Source organism: Zalophus californianus, chromosome 5 (genome assembly GCF_009762305.2).
Source record: "Zalophus californianus isolate mZalCal1 chromosome 5, mZalCal1.pri.v2, whole genome shotgun sequence".
NCBI lineage: Eukaryota > Metazoa > Chordata > Mammalia > Carnivora > Otariidae > Zalophus > Zalophus californianus.
In genome coordinates, this window is record NC_045599.1 from 121,314,533 (window position 1) to 121,334,618 (window position 20,086).

The 20,086-nt window shown below is 38.6% G+C and overlaps 1 protein-coding gene across 2 annotated transcripts in view; it reads left to right on the plus strand.

The window, feature by feature from the left end:
- The window catches only part of OXCT1 (3-oxoacid CoA-transferase 1), a 128,268-nt gene that overhangs the window by 95,133 nt on the left and 13,049 nt on the right, over window positions 1–20,086 (plus strand). For both annotated transcript variants that reach the window (XM_027606090.2, XM_027606089.2), the window contains 2 exons: window positions 9,918–10,007; window positions 19,435–19,515. In XM_027606090.2, coding sequence (XP_027461891.1) covers window positions 9,918–10,007; window positions 19,435–19,515 — 171 coding nt within the window. The remainder of the gene's footprint in view (window positions 1–9,917; window positions 10,008–19,434; window positions 19,516–20,086) is intronic.

Below are 20,086 nucleotides of genomic sequence, written 5' to 3' on the forward strand. Positions count from 1 at the left end.
TATGAAAGTTAGAGATAAAGTATCACAACATCAAGATCAGAAACTTATGATGGAATTTAGGGAGTTAAAACCCTTGCGTATCAAGAAATGAGTTAAAGTTTATTTGTTTCTCTATATTTCTACTCTTTTAATCTTTCTTTGTATTTTACTTCAAAAGAATATTTTTAATTTTTTATTCTATTCTCGGTATTTTAATTTCTACATTACCAAGATCTTCCCCCCAACCCAAATTTTTTTTTCTTGTTACTTGTCTTTAAAGACACTTCACTTGGGGCACCTGGGTGGCTCAGTTGGTTAAGCGTCCAACTCTTGATTTCAGCTCAGGTCATGATTTCAAGGTTGTGGGATCGAGCCCCGTGTCAGGCTCAGCCCTGTGTGTGGAGCCTGCTTGAGATTTTCTCTCCCACTCTGCCCCTCCCCTCTGGGCTTTCTCTCTCCCTCTGTGTCTCTCTCTAAAAATAAATAAATCTGTAAAGACTTCACTTTTCATTTTTATTCCCAGCATCATCTCTGTCTCCTCTCTGATGCCTGTGATGTTAGGCCCCCCCATCCCCTCAGCACACACACAGTGACATGGCTCCCTAGCTTTCTCTGTTGTTCTCAGAGGTGGGTTATTCTCAAAACAATGGTATGCTTCTCCCTTTTGGGGTCAGACCACATACTGGTCTGAAGATAGGGTATGCTTTCCGAGAAAACCAGAGGTGAGACTTGTTCATCTGTCAGAGCCATCAGGTCAATGTGTTACAGATCGGGACTTGCACAGGAGGAAAAAACTTAAAAGACTCTAAAGTAATGACCAAAGGGTTATCAATTTGACATGAATGTTCATAGCTGTTAACCCCCAGGAGGTATGGGGCAGTCATTAAACTGGGCCATCAGCTAACTCTGGAGGACATCTTGGGAATAAACAGTACTTACTAAGTGTAGAGTCAAAATGGTCTTATCCCTTCCACCTAACCCTCTAACACTTGCTTAATAGGGCACCCACACTTAACATACATGGCATACTCTCACGGTTGCTCATAAGTGGTTTTTTGTCTTTTTACTTTTAAATGATCTTTTACATGATTTTTAAAAATCTCTTCTACTATGCATTAAAAATGCTGGTAATGATTTCCATGTATTCCTTAATAATATTCCTTCAGTCACTGTGTCTCTCTCTGGGGATTCTGTCCAGTTGTCAGAGATGGCAGCGTAATTACAATAGCTCTGTGACTATGCGCCTTAGAGCTTGCAGACAGAGGGAGGAGGTGATGGAGCCAGTGTATTTCAGCCCGTGGCTCTTGTTCTCACACCTCCCCCTCCCTCCCAACCAACCCAGGTCCTGTTTGAGGAATCAGAAAATAAAATTTCTAAAAAAACAACTATTTTCTAGTTCTAGAAGAAGTAGTAGTGATTTTGTATTCCATGTGAATGAGTTGTTGAAGGAATTAATATATTTTATCATTTATACATGCAGACAAATAAAAATTATTGTTACCTTTTAATTTGTATTTTTAGCTGGTATGTTTGTTGTGATTATCTGGGGATCTCCTAAAAATAATAGGAGCCTTTAAAATAAATTCTGTGTGATAGTTAATGGAATCTGTTTTCCCATCATTAGAACATGAGTTTGAACCAGCCATATGAAGTTCCTGTTCGTAGGTCACACATGCTCACATATGGCAATTTCCTGTGATTCTAATACATTTCTCTCAGTGACCCAAGGGAAGGAAGAGGTTGTTAATGTAGAAAATAACTTATCCTTGGATTTTAAATATACTTACTCTGTTTCTGGATAGTTTATAAGACCAGAAGCTCCAGTACTTAGTTGTATTTAATAAATTCAATTAAATATTACTTATTTATATGTATATAAGTATATAATAATATATAATATAAGAATCCTTAATCATTTTAAATAAAAATAAACCCCCTTATATGTATCCTGCAGTACTTGCTCAAGCTCTTTCTGTTGATGTCTTCTGTAGGAAGCCTGATAAAACAAGGTGAAGTTCCTTAGCCAGGTTCTTTGATGTCTGTTTTCATCTCTGCAGAATTATGAATTGACTCTGAAAACTGAAATTATACCTTCAAAACAGAGCTAAGAATAAGTTTTTCTCCTGTCCATGTTATTAATCCAGTAAAATAGAACAGAGTGCAAGTCTATCTGGTCTTGTACAAAGAAGTTAACCTATCCAAAGTGCCTCATTTATAACCAAAAGAGACCTAGTCACCCATTGATTATAACTTAGGAAAAGAAAATGTGAAAGTTTCATACTTCTAACTATTAACCTAATAAATGCTTACTAATCTGTACAAAGGTGGAATTAATGAGTCAATCAATTTTATGTGCGTTGCGATTTTTTTCTTTACTTGGAGAGATGAGGTTTCATAAGTGAACTATGAAGACACGTATTGAGTGGTATTTATAATTTTACAAAATGAGAGAATCAGGGGAGTTAATAGCTAGGAACAGAACTCACTTTTTCTATATGAAGTTAATTGATTTCTTTAGTGTACAGGCACTGATTAATCCGAATAAATGTGATCAGTCAGAAGAGAGGGTAGTCAAAGCTGGATAGGGTCTTGGAGGCCCACAGTTGTATTTTCAGTGGCTAGATAGATGGTGGTGGAGTTAGGAAGAGGTTGCTTAGAGAGGGGTTAGGGTGCCTCTCATGAGGAAGAATTTCAATAATAACCACCTGTATGGCCTGGCCACTACCTGCCAGTGGAATATCAACCCTGATCTTCGTGCAGCTCATTTGGCAGATTCTACAATAGGGATAAGCAAGGATGCTGTGAGAGCACCCAAGAGAGGTCCCTAATCAAATCTTGTTGATGGGGTGGGGCAGAGGCCTGTGAAACTTCCTGGAAGAAGTAGTCATGATTTGATACATAAAGAGTGAGCTGGAGTACACTTAATAGAATGAGGGTGGGAGCTTTTGGCATAGTGTGAAGCCATATGCTGTGCACAAGCAGCTCATTATTCCTGGCACAGAAATGGGATCTGAGGTGTGAGGAAACGACGAGGGTTGAAGCAAGGTTGTCCCAGGTCTCGTCTCCCAACTGAGGTGCTTAGACTCTGCCCTGGCACACGGGGGAACTACTGAAAGGTTTTAAGTAGAGGAATAACATAAGATATTCATTTTAGAGAGATTATTTTCATGGCTGTGGGTTGGAAAGGTTTGAGAGAGACAAGGCTGGACATAGGTTGACTAGTAGGGATGTTGTTACAGCACTCTTGGGAGAAATCACAAGGATCTTGGGTGAGAAGTTTAAGAAATACTGGAAAAATTGGAGTTATTTGTGATTAAATGGCTGATTGCACATAGATAATGAAGGAGAGGGAAGAGCTAAGGAAGTTTCTGGTTTGGACCTTGAGGTGGATGGTTGGCCACTAACTGAGATGGAGTTAGTAGGTAGATGAGATTTGACTTGGTAAAGATACTTAATTTAATTTGAACCATACTGAGTGGAGGCATGTCATAATTAACATAAAGAAGTTTTTGTTTCTCAGAACCAAAAGGAGTATCCCTGATTAGCAGGCAGCTCTCTTCTGTGCACTAATTTGGGAATTGAGATTCCTTCTATCCATGGCCCCACCATTTTCAACACGTATTTGGCAGAAAGGGGAAGAACATGGAACATAGTGCTTGGAAGGTTTTATAGTCCAACCCTGGAATTATTATATGTCACTCTCACTCACTCTCTGTTGGTCATAACTTATTCACATGACCAACCCTAATCTCAAAGAAGGCTGGAAAATGCCCAGGAACAAGAGGAAACAATTTTAGGAATTAGCTTACAGATTGTGCCACCTGGGAAACTTTTGGATATTGAAGTCTGAGACTTGGAGGAAGGATCTGAGCTGGAAATATGGCTTTAGTAGTCATCAGAGACAGGGGCAGTTTATATCATGAGAGCAGATGAAGTCACTCCCAGAGAAAAAGTAGAGGCAAGAGCAGAGGGTCAGGGACAGAGCTTTTAAGTTGGCCAACACACACAGCTGGGGTGGGAAAAGGGATGCTAGGAAGGAACTGGGAAGCCTTTTGAAGTCAGAAGACCAGGGGAGTATTGTACCTTGGAAGCCCATGAATGGAGCATTTCAAGGAGTTGGTAAAAAATAGTGTAAAATGTAGTAGAAAGGTGCAGGAATATAGTAAAATAAACCCACAAGATGTTTACTGAATCAGGTAGTTAAATGTTAGAGACCCGATAGAGTAGTTCTCACTTCAAAGGCGTGGTCAAGGCAGAAACCAGATTTTCGTGCATTGAGGAATCAACAGGGAGGAGCTAGAGAAGGGAGCAGGATGGAGAAACTGGAGCCAAGGGGATAGTTGATGAAACAAGGTCCCCGAGAGAACAGGAATTTTGAGTTTGTCCAAGTGTTGCTTTATGAGATGCTTTTCTTTCTTCTTCTTCTTTTTTTTTTTTGCCCATATTATGATTGATAACTGAGATTTGTCACAAGCAATTTTGCTAACTTACCTGGTAATAAAGGCTGCAATTATATGTCTGGTTCTATATTAGCTAGTTTACATGATCAATCCACCCATCCTGGGAAATACAATTAATCTTGGAAAGGAAAACCACATTTTTCTTGGTTTTGAATATGAAGTATAATTATTGCAGAAAAGAGAAATATTACTACTCTAACTTTGTTATAACTTGGCAAAACCAAGGCAAATTGTAAATCTTTTATTTTCTCTAAAAGAGAGTTCTAGCCTCTCCTTTACATTTAAACAAATATTGATATTATATTTCTTATTTTTCCTCACTCCTACTACTCTTTAGCCAGGAGCATGTTTAGAGGCCCTTTCTTTCGTATTTTTTCATAATGGGGAAGTGAGATAGAAATAAAGAGGCTGACATTTGGATTGAGGTGGGTACTTAACGTTCTGGTGTTTAATATTGAGCCACAAGACCTAGTTTTATTATTAAATCACTCCACAGTTATCTTTCCCTTTTTATTCCAGTAAGTCATATAGCATTAATTTAAAATGCTTTAAAAATTGTTTCTGTATATTGTACATTGTTTCTCACTTAAGACCAGAATATAGATAACAAATCTGCAAATAAGCCATTACTACCTATATACTAATGATAAAGGTGATGGCAAGAATCATTTTCAGTATGTTTTATATTGTATTTTATACAGCATTCCACAGAACTGTTCAAATGTATTCATTTTACCTTTCTATAAAAACCTTAAAACATCGCCAAAGGTCATATTTAGAATTTGAATTACCGTCATTGGAAGTGCAATTTAATATTTGTACTTGATGCATTGAGGTTTTTTGTTTTTTGTTTTTAAAAGATTTTATTTATTTATTTGACAGAGACAGTGAGAGAGGGAACACAAACGGGGAATGGGAGAGGGAGAAGCAGGCTTCCCGCGGAGCAGGCAGCCCAGTGCGGGGCTCGATCCCAGGACCCCGGGATCATAACCTGAGCCAAAGGCAGACGCTTAATGACTGAGCCACCCAGACGCCCTGAGGGTTTTTTTTCCCTTTTTTTAATGTTATCATGTTATTAACATAATTTCTTTTACTTTCTTTCAGAGTCTCCTATTAGGAAATAGGATCAAAGTAATAAGTAAAATATCTTTAAAATATTGATTCAGGGGCTCCTTGTGTTCCCTCTCTCACTGTGTCTCTCTGTCAAATAAATAAATAAAATCTTAAAAGAAAATAAAATAGTTTAAATCTACTTTCTAGAAAAAGATAGATAACCGTATTCATCTTTTATTCTTAATTCCTATTTTGCTACCTGGTTTATAATTGACCTTGAATAAAAAATATTTGTGAATTGAGGATAATGCTTGAGTCAGTATCTTTTTAGAAAATTTTTTAAGTGTGTCGTAATAGAGCACGCAGCATTTCTAGTTCATCTTATTGCTGTGTTCTTTGTATACTTGATACCGGAGTCAGTCCTTAACTGCAAAAAGATGAGTTGGCCATGAAATGAGTATCCAGCAATCATCTCTCCATTATGCTAGCCAGAATACATTTCAGAGCTAAAGTTGCACCATTCAAGATATGTATGTTTGCTGATGAGATTTTAAAAGAAAGCCACACTTTGTGTCACCCTGGCCCAGTGTTTCAATCATGCCCAGAATCTCTTCTTCATCACAGGCCTATTTTTCTCCAAGAATCACTTTTCCTCTTGTGATTTATGTAAAGGTATATTTTTAGCTTCGTAACCTCTCTTTTATCAGCTTCTTGTTTTGTATGTCGAATAGGATGTTGGATTTTGGGGAGGGAGTTAGAGATGGCTGTGAGGTCTGTTTCACATCTCTGTAAAATGGCAAGCATTGTGTTGGACATGTGGATAGAATGGTAAATTTCGATATCTGGCATAGTCCCCTCCCTCAAGGAGCAGTAGGTATAACGTAGGCCTGTTCCCTCCTCTCTTGTGCAGTCTAACAGTTCTAATTCTACACCCAATTCTATCCCTTCCATAGAACTTATTTGGGCACCACATCATTATATTAGTCACACTAGCTGCTGTAACAAGTAGGACTCCTCAATTTCAGTGACTTAGCACCCTATACTTTTACTTTTCACTCATATCATACAGTGCAGCGTGTTTCTGAGTAAGTGGGTTCTGCTGCACACAGTCATTTAAAGACCCTGAAGAACCCCGGAGGAAGCTCAGTCATCCTCCAAGGTCACCTTGGATGTCAGTGTCCAGATTACAGAAGGCAAAAGAGCATAAGGAGCCTGGAAATCACAGGTATCACCTCCCTCTCTCCATTGTCTAGAGCTCAGGCACATGGCCACCCATAACTTCAGTCCATAACCGGGAAATGCAAGTCATTGAGCCCCAAAAGAGTGGCTGCTAAGGTGGGTTGAAGGGCAATGATGAATTTCCCACCTGCATTGGAGAGTTAAGTCTCATCTAACCCTGTTTCTTTCTGCTGAAATAGATAGAATGAACTGTTTTCCTTTAGTGATTGATTCTGTTTCAGAAATCATCTGGGAACCGAAATGGAAGGAAATAGGTTATTTTCTTTCTCCAATACAATGAACTTACTTTAAAAAACAGGAAAACCAAATATTTGAAGGTGTTACTATTAACCTGCTAGAAATGCTTTCTCCTAGGCGATGCTGAGTTCTCTTGGCCATCTGGCACACTGCCGTTGTGCAGCACCTCCTCTGTGAGATCCCTGGGAGCCGCCTCTTCCCGCCCGTTTCCCCAGGGACAGACAGCACTGGCATCCTCCCTGCTCTCTGCTAGGACGTGAACATGCCTGTGTTAATTTAATCCACTCACCCCTCACTCATCCAAGCACTGATAAGATTAAAAAAAAAAGGTTGAAATTCACTGTGTTACAATTACAGACTAACTAGCAACGATGCAGGGTGAAAAGGCACTTAGCACTAAGGCTCTTGGGGATGAGGGAGTTGTGGCAATGCTTCTTTTAGAGGGAGGAAGTTTCGGGCGCCTGGGGGGCTCAGTGGATTAGGCATCGGACTCTTGATTTTTGGCTCAGGTCATGGTCTCCGGGTCGTGAGATTGAGCCCTGCGTCAGGCTCCCCACTCAACGGGGCATCTGATTCTCCCTCTCCCTCTGCCCCTTCTCTCACTCTCTCTCTCAGATAACTAACTGACTAAATAAATAAATCAGTCAGTCTGTCTGACTGAGGAAGTTTGGTCCAAATCTCCTTGATTACTCATGGATGCTTTTCCTCCCCCAGATGATGAAGTTTATGAGAAAAAGAGTCCTGTTGTGATCATCTCTAACTCTAGCACCCAGTATAGTGACAGGCTCATCATACTAGACATGCAGTAAACCAGATAGACTGGATGATGATATATGTCAGTGAATTTATAAATTTTATTTATTCCACAATTTTCTATACATTATCTCATGCACTTCTCATAACAGCTTTATGAGAGGGCAGATATTCTTACTCTTGGTTTATAGGTAATGGATTCAGAGATAATTCAGAGAATTTGCCAATGTCCTTCAGTGGGCTAATGGAATAAATCTTAGGTGTTCTGCACCTAAGCTTATGTATATGGGCAAGAATGTTCTTTTTAGCAGAAACAAAAAGACGGTTCTTCTGTCATGTTCTGAAGCTCTGTATATTCCTGCCAGCACAGTGTTTTGTACCCAGTACGTGTTCTATAAATATTTCTTAAATAATTGACGATGATTTAAAAATGTATAAATCAGATTCACCTGAATTGGACAAGCTTCTTATTAGAGACTGGCATAAGCTTTTACCTATCATCGTTGTGCCACAGGTTAAAAAAAAATTTGCCTCTGGTATATTCTAATTCAAGGATTTTTTTTTTTTTTTAATTCAAGGAGTTTTTAAAATGCTACTTTGGTTTCTGCTTTTCTTTGGCTTCTTCATTCTGCTAGCACTTATACCCTTAGAGTCTTCCCAAGGACACTGTGAAAGCTGAGACTGGATGGATGTTCTTACCACAACAGGTTAATTCATTTTATAATGGACTTGCTTTAATGTCCTTTGATGCTCTAAAATCTCAAACTTCCTCAGTATTGGAGTTTATGATAGACAATGATTGCTTCCATCTCTGAATTACTCAAATTTCATCCTATAAAGGTAGAGAAAATATATTTCTCTACAGAAATATGAAAATAATATACCTAGCTTACTAAAATTGCAGCTAACTAAGGATGAAGGCATGGCTCATAGAAGTATAAAATTACATAGATATTCTGCTTTATCGAACGTACATGTCTGAAGACAGACTTACTTTGGACCTTCCATTTCTGTCCCGCTCCCTGCTCCCCTCCCACTGCTACCCCACAGCCACTTCAGCTGCAGCCCATCTCATTTAGCGGAGATGGTCCACGAAGACATCCTGACCACTTGCTCTTTTCCTTTATATAATGCACATCTAATTCATGTTCGTGCAGTGTTGGCATTGGCCTCTAAAATGTTTCTGAAATCACAGGGTTTGAGACCTCTATGTTTGAGAGCCAGGTGTGAGTACATTGCCTAATCTACTTGTAGCTATGAAATTACGGAGAAGGAGCTGAGAGTTTACTGTCAAATCAGCAAGAGGACTTGGATTAAAAAATAAATAAAATTTTAAGGAGGCTTCAATGTTAGAAGATATTTCTCTTCAGTATACTTGAGTAAGAATTTATTTCATCATCTCTAGAAACACCTGCTTTTTTTTAAGACTCTGTAACCAGGAGACAGAACAGACAGTAGGAATTATTCAGAGTGTGTGGCCCGTAGAATGTGGCTGGTAAATGTTTAATGAATGAGGAGATGGACAGGTGAACAAAAATAGAATGGTGATGGTGAAAGGCCCAGAACTCTGCTTCTGTTTTCTGTTTTTGCTTAACAGCGCTATACTATTTGTTTTGTTTGACTTATTTTTCTAAGAGCAAGATAAATGCCAAGTTTTAGAAAGACAGACCCACCTTTTCATATTAATCATTTCGAGGGAAACACCATTAGTGCCTTAGCCTACTACCTAATGGTATTTTAATCTGCAGGAAATCCAAGAGAGTGCTTTAGAAAGTGTTTGTAATTGAAGAATCAGTGGTGCCGATTATGTGTTTAAATAGAGGGAAGTGGATGTCAGGGGCATGTGGATTTCAATCTGCTATTATTGTAATAATAAAGTACCAGAATTCTGAAATGGTTCTTAAGATTTTTCTGATCCACTGATTGTGTCTTATTGCTCATATATCATCAACAAAATGTTAGCCACGTGTAATAAAAGTGACATCATAGTATTTGTCCTGAACTTACCCTTCAATCATAGAATAATAGAGAAACAGAATATTAACATTGTAAAGGTTCTAATACTAAGCAATAAGGGTCAGTGAGTTTTCCTCACTCATTATTCCAGTGACTTATTCTTGCCAGTTAATTTTGTTCTGCCCCGTACTAAAATAAGTGAACAAGAATTACATCTTCTTTTCCATTTCTGTTTTGCAGGGGAAGATGGTGAAAGGAATGGGAGGGGCTATGGATCTAGTGTCCAGTGCGAAGACCAAAGTGGTGGTCACCATGGAGCATTCTGCAAAGGTAACGTGTGCTACATTTGGAAATTCCCAGTATGCCGAAATCCTGTCATCAGTTGTGGTTTTTATTGTTTTCTCAGGCTCGTCCAAATTGATAGCATTTATATTTTAGAGAGAAAGGTTGCAAATAAAAGCAGTTATTTATACTCATTCAGCTAAGTGGTTCTTTAACTTTGAGCGAAAGAAACAGTGGGGTATTCTTTAATTATTTGCATACACAATAAAAGTAAAAACTATAATGTCTTCAAACTCAGTGAAAAGATGTCAGGGCAGATGTTGCAATTCAGGTTTAAAGATGATTAGAGTGGCTACTCTCTGCATGCAAAATGAAAAACAACAGAATATGGCCTTTCAACAACAGTTATTTTCAAGTGGACAATATGGCCTCTTACTAAGACTGTGAAGTGCCATTTTGGGAAGGGTGAGAAAATGGTGGACTTGGTGATAGCAAGCGTCCTTATTCTGAAAAGTAAGATACTTTTATTTTGAGTGCTGATTATGTATTAAGTACTTCTATTATTTGGAATGACAAACCACAAAAATCGTGGAGCTTACACTTGGTGGTGGTGGTGTGGTGGTGATGATGATGGTTATGATGATGATGATGGTATCATCATCCTACAAAATAACAGCATTTATTGAGCTTACTGTTATTGACAGTATACTAAGCACTCTGTGTGTATTTGCATGTATAAGCCCATGAACCTGATACAGGTATTTTTTATGGTTTCTAAAACAGCTTCAGAGAGGTTAAGTTCCTTGCGTGAGGTCGTATAACTAGTGGAACTGAGATTAGAACTGGGTGTCTGTGATTCCAAAGTCCAGTCTTCTAACTACAGAGCTGTCAGTATAACGTTGTTCCTTGTTCCCAACTCAGTGTTTTTGAACCAACTGAGCTAATTGCCTTTCTGACCTGAATCCGTGGGTTTCTGATGATTTGCAAAATTGATACTGGGTGGTACTCTCTTCATTGTCTACGCTCTTTGTTCATTTCCCTTTATTTTTTATAATTCTTAGTTTTAACATAAAATCTACCTGTTCTCACCTTGAGACCTGCTAATTTGAATGGAAATGTTAGTTCATTTGTCCTGGGTTTTTTTTGTTTGTTTGTTTTGTTTGTTTGTTTTTTGAGAGACAGAAAGCATGCGCTGCCGGGAGGGGCAGAGGGGCAGAGAGAGTCTCATGCAGGCTCCACGCCCAGCATGGAGCCTGACACGGGGCTTGATCTCAGGATCTTGAGATCACGACCCAAGTCAAAATCAAGAGTCGGAAGCTTAACCGACTGAGCCACCCAGGCGTCCCTTGCCCTGTTTTTATTTAGAGATGCAGCATTCTGGGAGAGTTTGCATCTGTCTTGCTTCCCATGAGGGAGTTCTGTTACAGAGTGATGTGTGCCATGAAATGGTTTTGTTGTGAAAACTGTAATAAATATGAAAATATCATAAATTGTTTTGTAAACAGTGGAAAGTAAGCAGTAGAGCATAAATATGAAACAATAGAAATGAAACCAACACAGGTGACTTCTGAGAGATGCCTTGCAAAAGCATCCAGGATACTTCATTTCAAAGGCAAAAAGATGCCAAGCATGCAAATAAAATCCAAATATTTTCTGGAACATAATGTCTAATTTGGAGAAAACTCTTTCTGACTTCCTTTTTGTTGTTACTTTAATGTTGATGCATAAGCATTGAAGCCCAACTCATTTTAGATTATTGTTGTGCATTCGTTTTCAAAACATTAGGCCTGTATTTAGCAAATTCTTTCTCTCTCTCTCTCTCTCTCTCTTTTTTTTTAAAGTCTTTTGTCTCAGTCAGAATTTCTGAAACAGGAAAAGAAATGGTTCTTCAAACTTTTGATTAGAAATCCCTAATTAAAGCTTTTTACAGAAACAAGATACTTTTACTCTTTTCTTCCTAGGCAGTTTTTTGGTGTCTAGCTACCTTTTTTCTTAGGCTTCTTTTCATCTCTTAACATGTCCTTCTTCTGCCCTCTAAAAATGGCAAGAAAATGAAGGAAAGTAGTAACAGTTTGAGTCTTTATGAGGTACAAGGGCTTGTGCTTGGCATTGTACATACTGAATCTTGTTAGCTTCTCAGTGACCCTCTTAAGTAAGACTGCGATGTGGGCAGGTTAAGAAACTTGTTCAGGTATGTGATAGAGCTAGGGGCTTCATTCAGTTTGTTCAAGCTTGTGTTCATTATATCATACCAGGCTGCAACTTCATCAGAGCTAACTCTGCACCAGTGTTTCACCCAAATCTGCCCTTTTCTGGAAGCTTCAGGTTTCAGAATGATCACTTTCCCTTTTTGAGTTTCCCCTAAGACTCTTCTTGCTTTGGTGAGACAGGTACCTGCAAAAATACCTGTTCTTCTCTAGGCTCTTCCTCAGATACCTTCTTGTCTTGCTCCCTCAGTTCACTCAGGTCTCTGCTCAAAGTGTCAGAAGAGCTTTCCCCCAACTATTCTGTAAAACAGAAGTACCCCCTCTTCTGATGGACCGTCATCGCCTTCTTCAATAGAATGTAAGTTCTGTGAGGGCAGGGGATCTGTCCATTGTAAAAGCTGAAGCGAATCATGTCTTACACCCATTAGGACTCAATAAATACCTTTTGAATTCATTAATTCTTCAAATAATAATGAGACTTTGAACATGTAGAGCACTTTTAACTTTTTTGAAGCAGTTTCATGACTGCCTCCATATCTCATCATTACAATACTCTTGTGAGGTAGGTCTTGTTTACTTTGCAAAGGAAAACAAACCCAATGCCATAGAGGTTAATTATTCCGGTAAAAGTCAAGTACAAAATTAGGAACAAAAGCAAGCTGAGAATCCATGTATCCTGCCTTTGGGCCCCCATTTTTTTCTAATAACCTTTTTTGTCTGGCAGGTACCATTACCACTAACAATATAAAAGAAAGTGCTTTGTTCTCAGTATTGTATACTGGAAATATTTCCTAAGGGTATAACTTTCAGAACACAAAAGCAGAGAAATTCGGTCATAGTTGTCATTTATTGGAAACAAGCAAAGCTTGGGTACCTATTTTAGAGAACATAAATGAAAGATCTCTTTCTAAAACAGGTTTAGATTTTATTTTTATTACAGTAGGAGGTCTGGATTCTGAAAGGATGAAAAGAATCATAATTATATTAAGATATTGGGAGTAAGTCTTTATGAATAAGTTTTTGATTACGTCTAATCTATATCTGATAGCAAAGGTGTCCTATAGAAATCTTGAATGCAGTTTTACATTGTCTTTACTTTATATGGAGAGGAATTATATAAAGTAAATGAGGTTTATTAGTCCTATTTATTTTGGACCAAATGTGTTACCAAAGGCCAACAAATGTGAAAGATTTTTTTAAAAAATTCTTTCCTGGGAAACATTCTTGGAATAATTTTCAGCAGCATTGAGAAGTATCCCAAGGTAAATAAAGTATTTCTTTGTTGGAATAATTTATGATTAACATGGTTTCAGCTGGTTTAATTGTTTTCATTCATAGAAGCTTGTCAATATTTTATAAGTTGTTAATGAGACTATTTTGTGGCTAGGATCTGTTTAGGGAAAAAAATATTTACCTTTAAAATATAGAAATCCTTACATGGTTTTGCCTTTTTATTTCTCCATCAATGATGGAAATGCCTGCCAAAAAAATTTTATAATGGAAAAGAAAGCAAGCAGAACACAGTCCAACAACCAATAAAGCTCTTTAAAATGTCTTATAGAAATTTAATTAAGAAAATAACTCTAAATTCTGAGGCTTTGAATATCCACAGTTCTTAAAAGGAAAACTAACTCACAGAGAAGCTTTCTGATGTACCACAGCAATCCATGAATGGAAAGAGAAAATCACTCCTGTTCACGCCTGGGCTGTACCATCCTTAGGCTAGAGATCATAGGATGCAATCTTTAGAGAGAAAATAAAAGGCCATGATAAAGATTTTTGTGTTATATGTAAGAAAAATGGCCATCTATTCTAAGATCTCAAAACCCTGAAGACTATTTTCAGGGAAATGCCTTGCTGTATGTACTGTCTCATTTGGTTAGCCTTCCCATTGAGAATGTGCCTGTAACCGCAAACTGTTATTACATCCACATATTAAACCATTTTGTAATAGCAACTGTCTCTACTTCAGAGCTAGCTGAGTCTTTCTCCTCAAGTCCTTTGTGGATTATTGGAATCCCTACCAAATAGGTACTGTGTAAAGGCCAAAAATACCCCATGAGTATAAACTCAGTGTGAGTAATATCACCTTTTCCTTTTACCCCGCATATCCTGGTTTTCCTTAGTTAGCCAATCCCATGTTTCTTTTCTGTTTCTTTTCAATCTTCATAGTGATTTGACAGTCAGTGTGTTTTGTAATACGACATTCCCTGGGAGGTGTGTTTTTGTGTGTATGTATATGGACGCTTTTTCACTTGGTGAAAGCATTGAGACCAGTGGGGAGAAGGAAAGACAAGGGACAGTGACATTCAGGCTTCTTTTATCATGTTTTGGCAAAAACCCAAAGAGAAATCTGTCCTAGGTTTCATTGTGCCCCCAGACGAAGTATTGAATATTCTCTTGTAAAATTCAGCTTATGTAGCCCCTTTTCAGTGTGTTAATGCAAGCCTTGAAGCTGTAGGAGAGAGTGGGCAGAAGAGGTAGAATAACCATAATTCACCCAGCTTCTCTCTTGACTTATAGATGTGTATGTTTCATACTGCCGCCTTGAGATGTCTTTGCTTCTCCCTTTGATCGTACCTTTATTTATCTCCCCAAAGTCTTGTAAGCCCCATCACATACTTCTGCTAGCTGTGCTTCTCCGAGTGAGTTCAGAGATGTTGGGACTGTACAAGTACATACCTTGGGACTAGAAAGCGGCCTCCGGTGGTCCTTAGATATTCAGTCATGTGGTACTCTACAGCTCTAGCTCCGTTGGAGTTCCCTCAGTCTGAATTACAATATTCAGACAGCCAGTCCTGAAGAATAGGGAGGGTGTTACCATTTAAATGTGGGGTGATGGAGTCTGTGGTGGTGTGTGGTTCAAGTAGCATGAACAAAGGCTTTAAGACTTGGTCCCTTAAGGAGCAGAATTTGCCTTCTCTGTATTTGATCATTAGGGCTTTCCCAAAGAAGTTTCCTGAAAGAAGAAATATGTTGCAGCCACATTTAAAAAGCACCTAACAGAAAAGATGGGCATAAAATGGCGTTTTATTTAAAGCAAAACCTTATTACATGCACGCTCCGTTGCCTCAGGGGAATAAAATGCTGATATCAAATGCAAAAATCATCACGTTGTGAAAAAGAGAGCTTGTTGTTTGGGATTAAGTCCATTGTGATAACATGAAGCTTACCACCATGATAACAAGGGGGATTTATTATCATTTAACCAGAGCTGTTTGTTACTGAAGAATTTAGATGCAGGATTTCACACAAGTATCTAAAGAATTAAAGAGAGATCACCATGAAGCAAGTAATAGGAAGTACTGAGTCCCTAAATCATTAAAAAGAAAACGTGACTTCCCAGGTCTTTACATAAAACCTGTAAGTGACCAAGGGGGAAGCAGAAAGACTGGAGAAGCAGATGGAAGAAAGAGATTTAGCTCTTCATCAAGGTTATGATGAAGTTAGCAAATATAAGGGCATAGTGAAATCAGGAGCCCCTGAGGCTAGTCAGAGCATTTTTAATACTGCACTTTGTATCCATTCCTCTACCTTTTGTGGCATTTCTTTATGGGGAAAGACAGAAGGAAGCAAAATGATCAGGATGAACCACACCCCACTGACCCTAAATATTTGTGTGTAGATTCCACCCCTCCTACTACTGCATTTTGTGCGATTTCTACAGTGATCAGGTAAGGTAGACAAGGCCATTGTAGGGGGAACCGCGGTACAGGAAATTGAAGGGACCAGGTGACCGTTCAAAGGCAGATGCAAGAGAAAAATAAATGGGTCTTTGGACTCTTAACACAGCGTTCTTTGCTACCACACTACCCTGCCATCTCTTTTTTAGGATTTATTATTTTTTTATTTTTTTTTAAAGATTTTATTTATTTATTTATTTGACAGAGATATAGCGGGAGAGGGAACACAAGCAGGGGGAGTGGGAGGGGGAGAAGCAGGCTTCCCATTGAGCAGGGAGCCCTATGTGGGACTCGATCCCAGGACCCTCGGATCATGAGCTGAGCCGAAGGCAGATGCTTAACGATGGAGCCACCCAGGCGCTTGTTCCTCCTTTGTGAGTCATTAATCTGTGCTCCTGCTATACCACATTGTAAGGCTCAGCCCGGCATGGTTAGAATAGAGCGCTAAAGGGGGAGTTAGTCCTATTTTGGCTTCATAGCTAACCTGTTGTTGAATATTGAAATTGTGACATTCTTTTGTCTTTTTACCTCTCATTTTTTCTCTTTCCTTGATCTGTGTTGTGTCTTAAAGCTAAATGTGAATGGAGTCCTCTAGTGACATTGTTCTCACTGCAAGAAGGCACTTGGCAGTTTCCTAGGCCAGCCATATGTGGTTTCATTAGTTCTGCGGTCTCAGGAATTGTGGTTAGACCATTTTCTGCACAATTACATGTCTAACTTCATATAGAGCTCCTAAAGAATTCCCCGGTAGATGGTAGAAATGTTAAATATGTTTTGTATAAACAATAGTAGCTAACAGTTATAGAGCACTTGTTGAGTGCTGGACACTTGATCTCATTTTGCAAGAACCCCATGGGGTAAGGCTGATGGGGGTGGGGCAGAGGCCCACACACTTTGCACAGCCAGCGTGGAGCAGAGCCAGCCTTTCCCCCCCGGGTTCTTTGGCTCCAGCCCACACTCTTAACTATACACTGTACTGTTTATATAGCAAATAGTCTAGAAAAGGTCTCTTCTGGGAGCTCACAGTTCTGTCTGTTGAAATTCCTGATTCCTCCTAAAACGGAGTTGGTTGTTCATTAAAATCCAAGTTGTTTCTTTCACACCAGACGCAGATCTTGCTCAAATAATGAGAACAAAGTAAGAGCTCCCTGCAAAAAATGTTCTTCAGAGGCCCACAGATTGTTCACTTTGTTCCCAGGCAGGCCCGGAATTCATTGTGACATGCCTTATTTGAGTTATATTAAATGTAAGGAGACCTGACAACTGTACAAGCTTGAATATTCATCATTAATTTCAGCTCTTTAATTAAGCTTCTCTGACACATGCAAACTTTCTTTGAAACTGGAAAGGAAAATAGAGCATTAGAAATGAAGTGAAAATGAGGTTTTATTTCTACAATTATAAATGTTCTTATACAGTAAGATCCAGAAGCATATAACTTGTTATTAAAGGTGTAATGTCTATCCATTTTATATGTATTTCACACTCATTTTGATTAAATTAAAGTAATAGAGTTTGTCTTTTTGAAATCCATCTGGGATTCCCAGTAGAATTTTCCCAGGAAAATTCCCATTTTCCTCCCCCATTCATTTATTCAGAAAATACTTGGGTAATGCACATGACATCATGTGTGGTGTTTTTAGATCCAAAAAGAAGCAATAGAAGCATTTTGCCATTTTTTAATAGAAGATTTAGAATATGATGGGATAGCCTTCACCCTCGAGGGAAATATTAATTTAGGCTCCTGTTGCTTGATACTTAGAAAGAAGCTTAATCATAATCATAATCAGAGCTAATGTTTCAGCTGTGTTCCATACATGTCCCAGAGGCCACCTCTACACCTGGGATGTAGGGATGGGGGTTGGAGGATGGGGGAGAAGGGGGCAAAACCTGCTTTCCACCTTTTTTTTTTTTTTGAGTATAGTTGATACACAATGTTATGTTAGTTTCAGGTGTATAGCATAGTGATTCAACAAGTTTGTACATTATGCTGTGCTCCCCAGAGGTGTAGCTGCCATCTGTCCTGAAACATTGATACATGGCTAGTACAGTATCATTGACTGTATTCCTTCTATTCCTTATGCTGTGTCCTCTCTTGCCATGACTTACTCATTCTGTAACTGGAAGCCGGTACCTCCCACTCCTCTTTACTGACTTTGCCTAACCCCCACCTACTTTCTGCTCTTTTTTTTTTTTTTTTAAGATTTTATTTGTTTATTTGACAGAGAGAGACACAGGGAGAGAGGGAACACAAGCAGGGGGAGTGGGAGAGGGAGAAGCAGGCTTCCCACCGAGCAGGGAGCCCGCTGCGATGCGGGGCTCCATCCCAGGACCCTGGGATCATGACCTGAGCCGAAGGCAGACGCTTAACGACTGAGCCACTCAGGCGCCCCACCTGCTTTCTAGTCTTAATCCCTTTTTATTTTATGTTTGAAGAAAGGGTACAGTAGCTAAAAGAAGCTTTGAAAAAATATGAATTTCGGCCAGCTCACACATTTTACTAATAAGCAAACTGAGGCTCAGACAAACCCTAGGAAAAGCGCAAATAGCCGTATGAGAATATGAATATAATCAGGGTGTACTACACTGCCTGGCCCTGCAGTGAACAGTTTTACATGGTCATTTAGGCAGAACAATGTACATTCTAACCACGGAGTTAACTACGAATTATGACAGCTCTACTGAAGAACTGCAGATGATGAAGGAGAATGGGTTTTGTAAGACAGTTAAGTCTTCATGTGCCATAATAAGAAGTTAGTAGATAGATGGGCACCTGGGTGGCTCAGATGGTTAAGCGTCTGCCTTCAGCTCAGGTCATGATCCCAGGGTCCTGGGATCGAGTCCCACATTGGGCTCCCTGCTTCTCCCTCTGCCTCTCTCTCTCTCTGTCTTTCATGAAAAATAAATAAAATCTTAAAAAAAAAAAAAAGATGCTGTTTTAAAAAAAGTTAGTAGATAGAGTCTAAAATGGATTAATCAAGAAATAAATAGCATGGTAAACACAATATTTAAAAACGAAGTGGTAACAGGAAAAATGTGTAGAGATAGAAAATGCTAAGAAAAGTAAAATAAAATGGATTCCTGTTGAGAACAGGTCTAAAAGTAAGGAGGGGAGGCTAGGCACTGCTGTATTTATGTATGTTTTACTTCTCTAACAAACAAAATTAATTTAAAAAAGGGTATTAGACATTTTGTTTTATGTATGCTTCCTATCCTTGGTGAATAATAGCTCATGTTTGTCAAGGAGACCGTTCCCTGAAAGAGAAAAATAAGCAGGACACTAGAAGTGAAATTTCTCATTACAGGATATGAGGACTGAGAATTGAGAAGTCCAATTTGTGGCAAGGTGTTTCCCACCTAAATAATTTATGACTTTGGCTATTCATTTGGTATTCTCCCTAAATTATTTCAGGGACAGAAACTGTCTCCAGAAAGAAAGCAAAAGTGTGACTGTGCAAACATTTTAAAACAGCCTGTACCTAAGGGACAATTTCTCTGATGGTTCCTGTTTGTCCTATCGTTATTCTACTTCTAAACAAGAATTGGTCCCTAACTACTCTTTTTGATGTTCCTTCTTTAAAACAGGGAAATGTACATAAAATCATGGAGAAATGTACATTGCCACTGACTGGAAAGCAATGTGTTAACCGCATCATTACTGAAAAGGTACGGTGCCTGTTTTTATTCCCTCTAATGCCTATCACCCCTTTTTTTATTTATAAGCATTTTTAGAATTTTTTTTGTTACCCTCTAAAACTGTTGTGTTGGTAGTTATAAGATCAGTTTAGTCCGTGGGTAGACTGAATAGGAAAATTCATCAATTTAATGTTTCTAAATGTAGAATTCTTAACGTGCAACTCTCTGAAAATACGCATATACAGACTTGAACTGCTGTCCTTGGTAACTTTGACAGTGTGTATAATCAAAGAAAAGTTTTATTCATCCTTTTACTTGGACTGTTAAGATGTCTAAGATAGATGATATATATAAAGTTAAGAATATTCCTACCTTTCTTCTTTGCTTTCCCAAATCACAAGTGCAAATTATTGGATTTCATTTTGGGAAAGTCAGCCAAAATTGGGTTTTAATCCTTTGGGTTCAGATTGCAGGAAAAGTCCCATAGTGAGCCAAGCAATTTATTCTATGGTTCTTGCATGCTTTCAGCTCTCTTTTATAAAGTGGACTTCAGAACACACCAGCCACTTTCATGCTTCTCTAGATTTTTTCTTAGATGGAA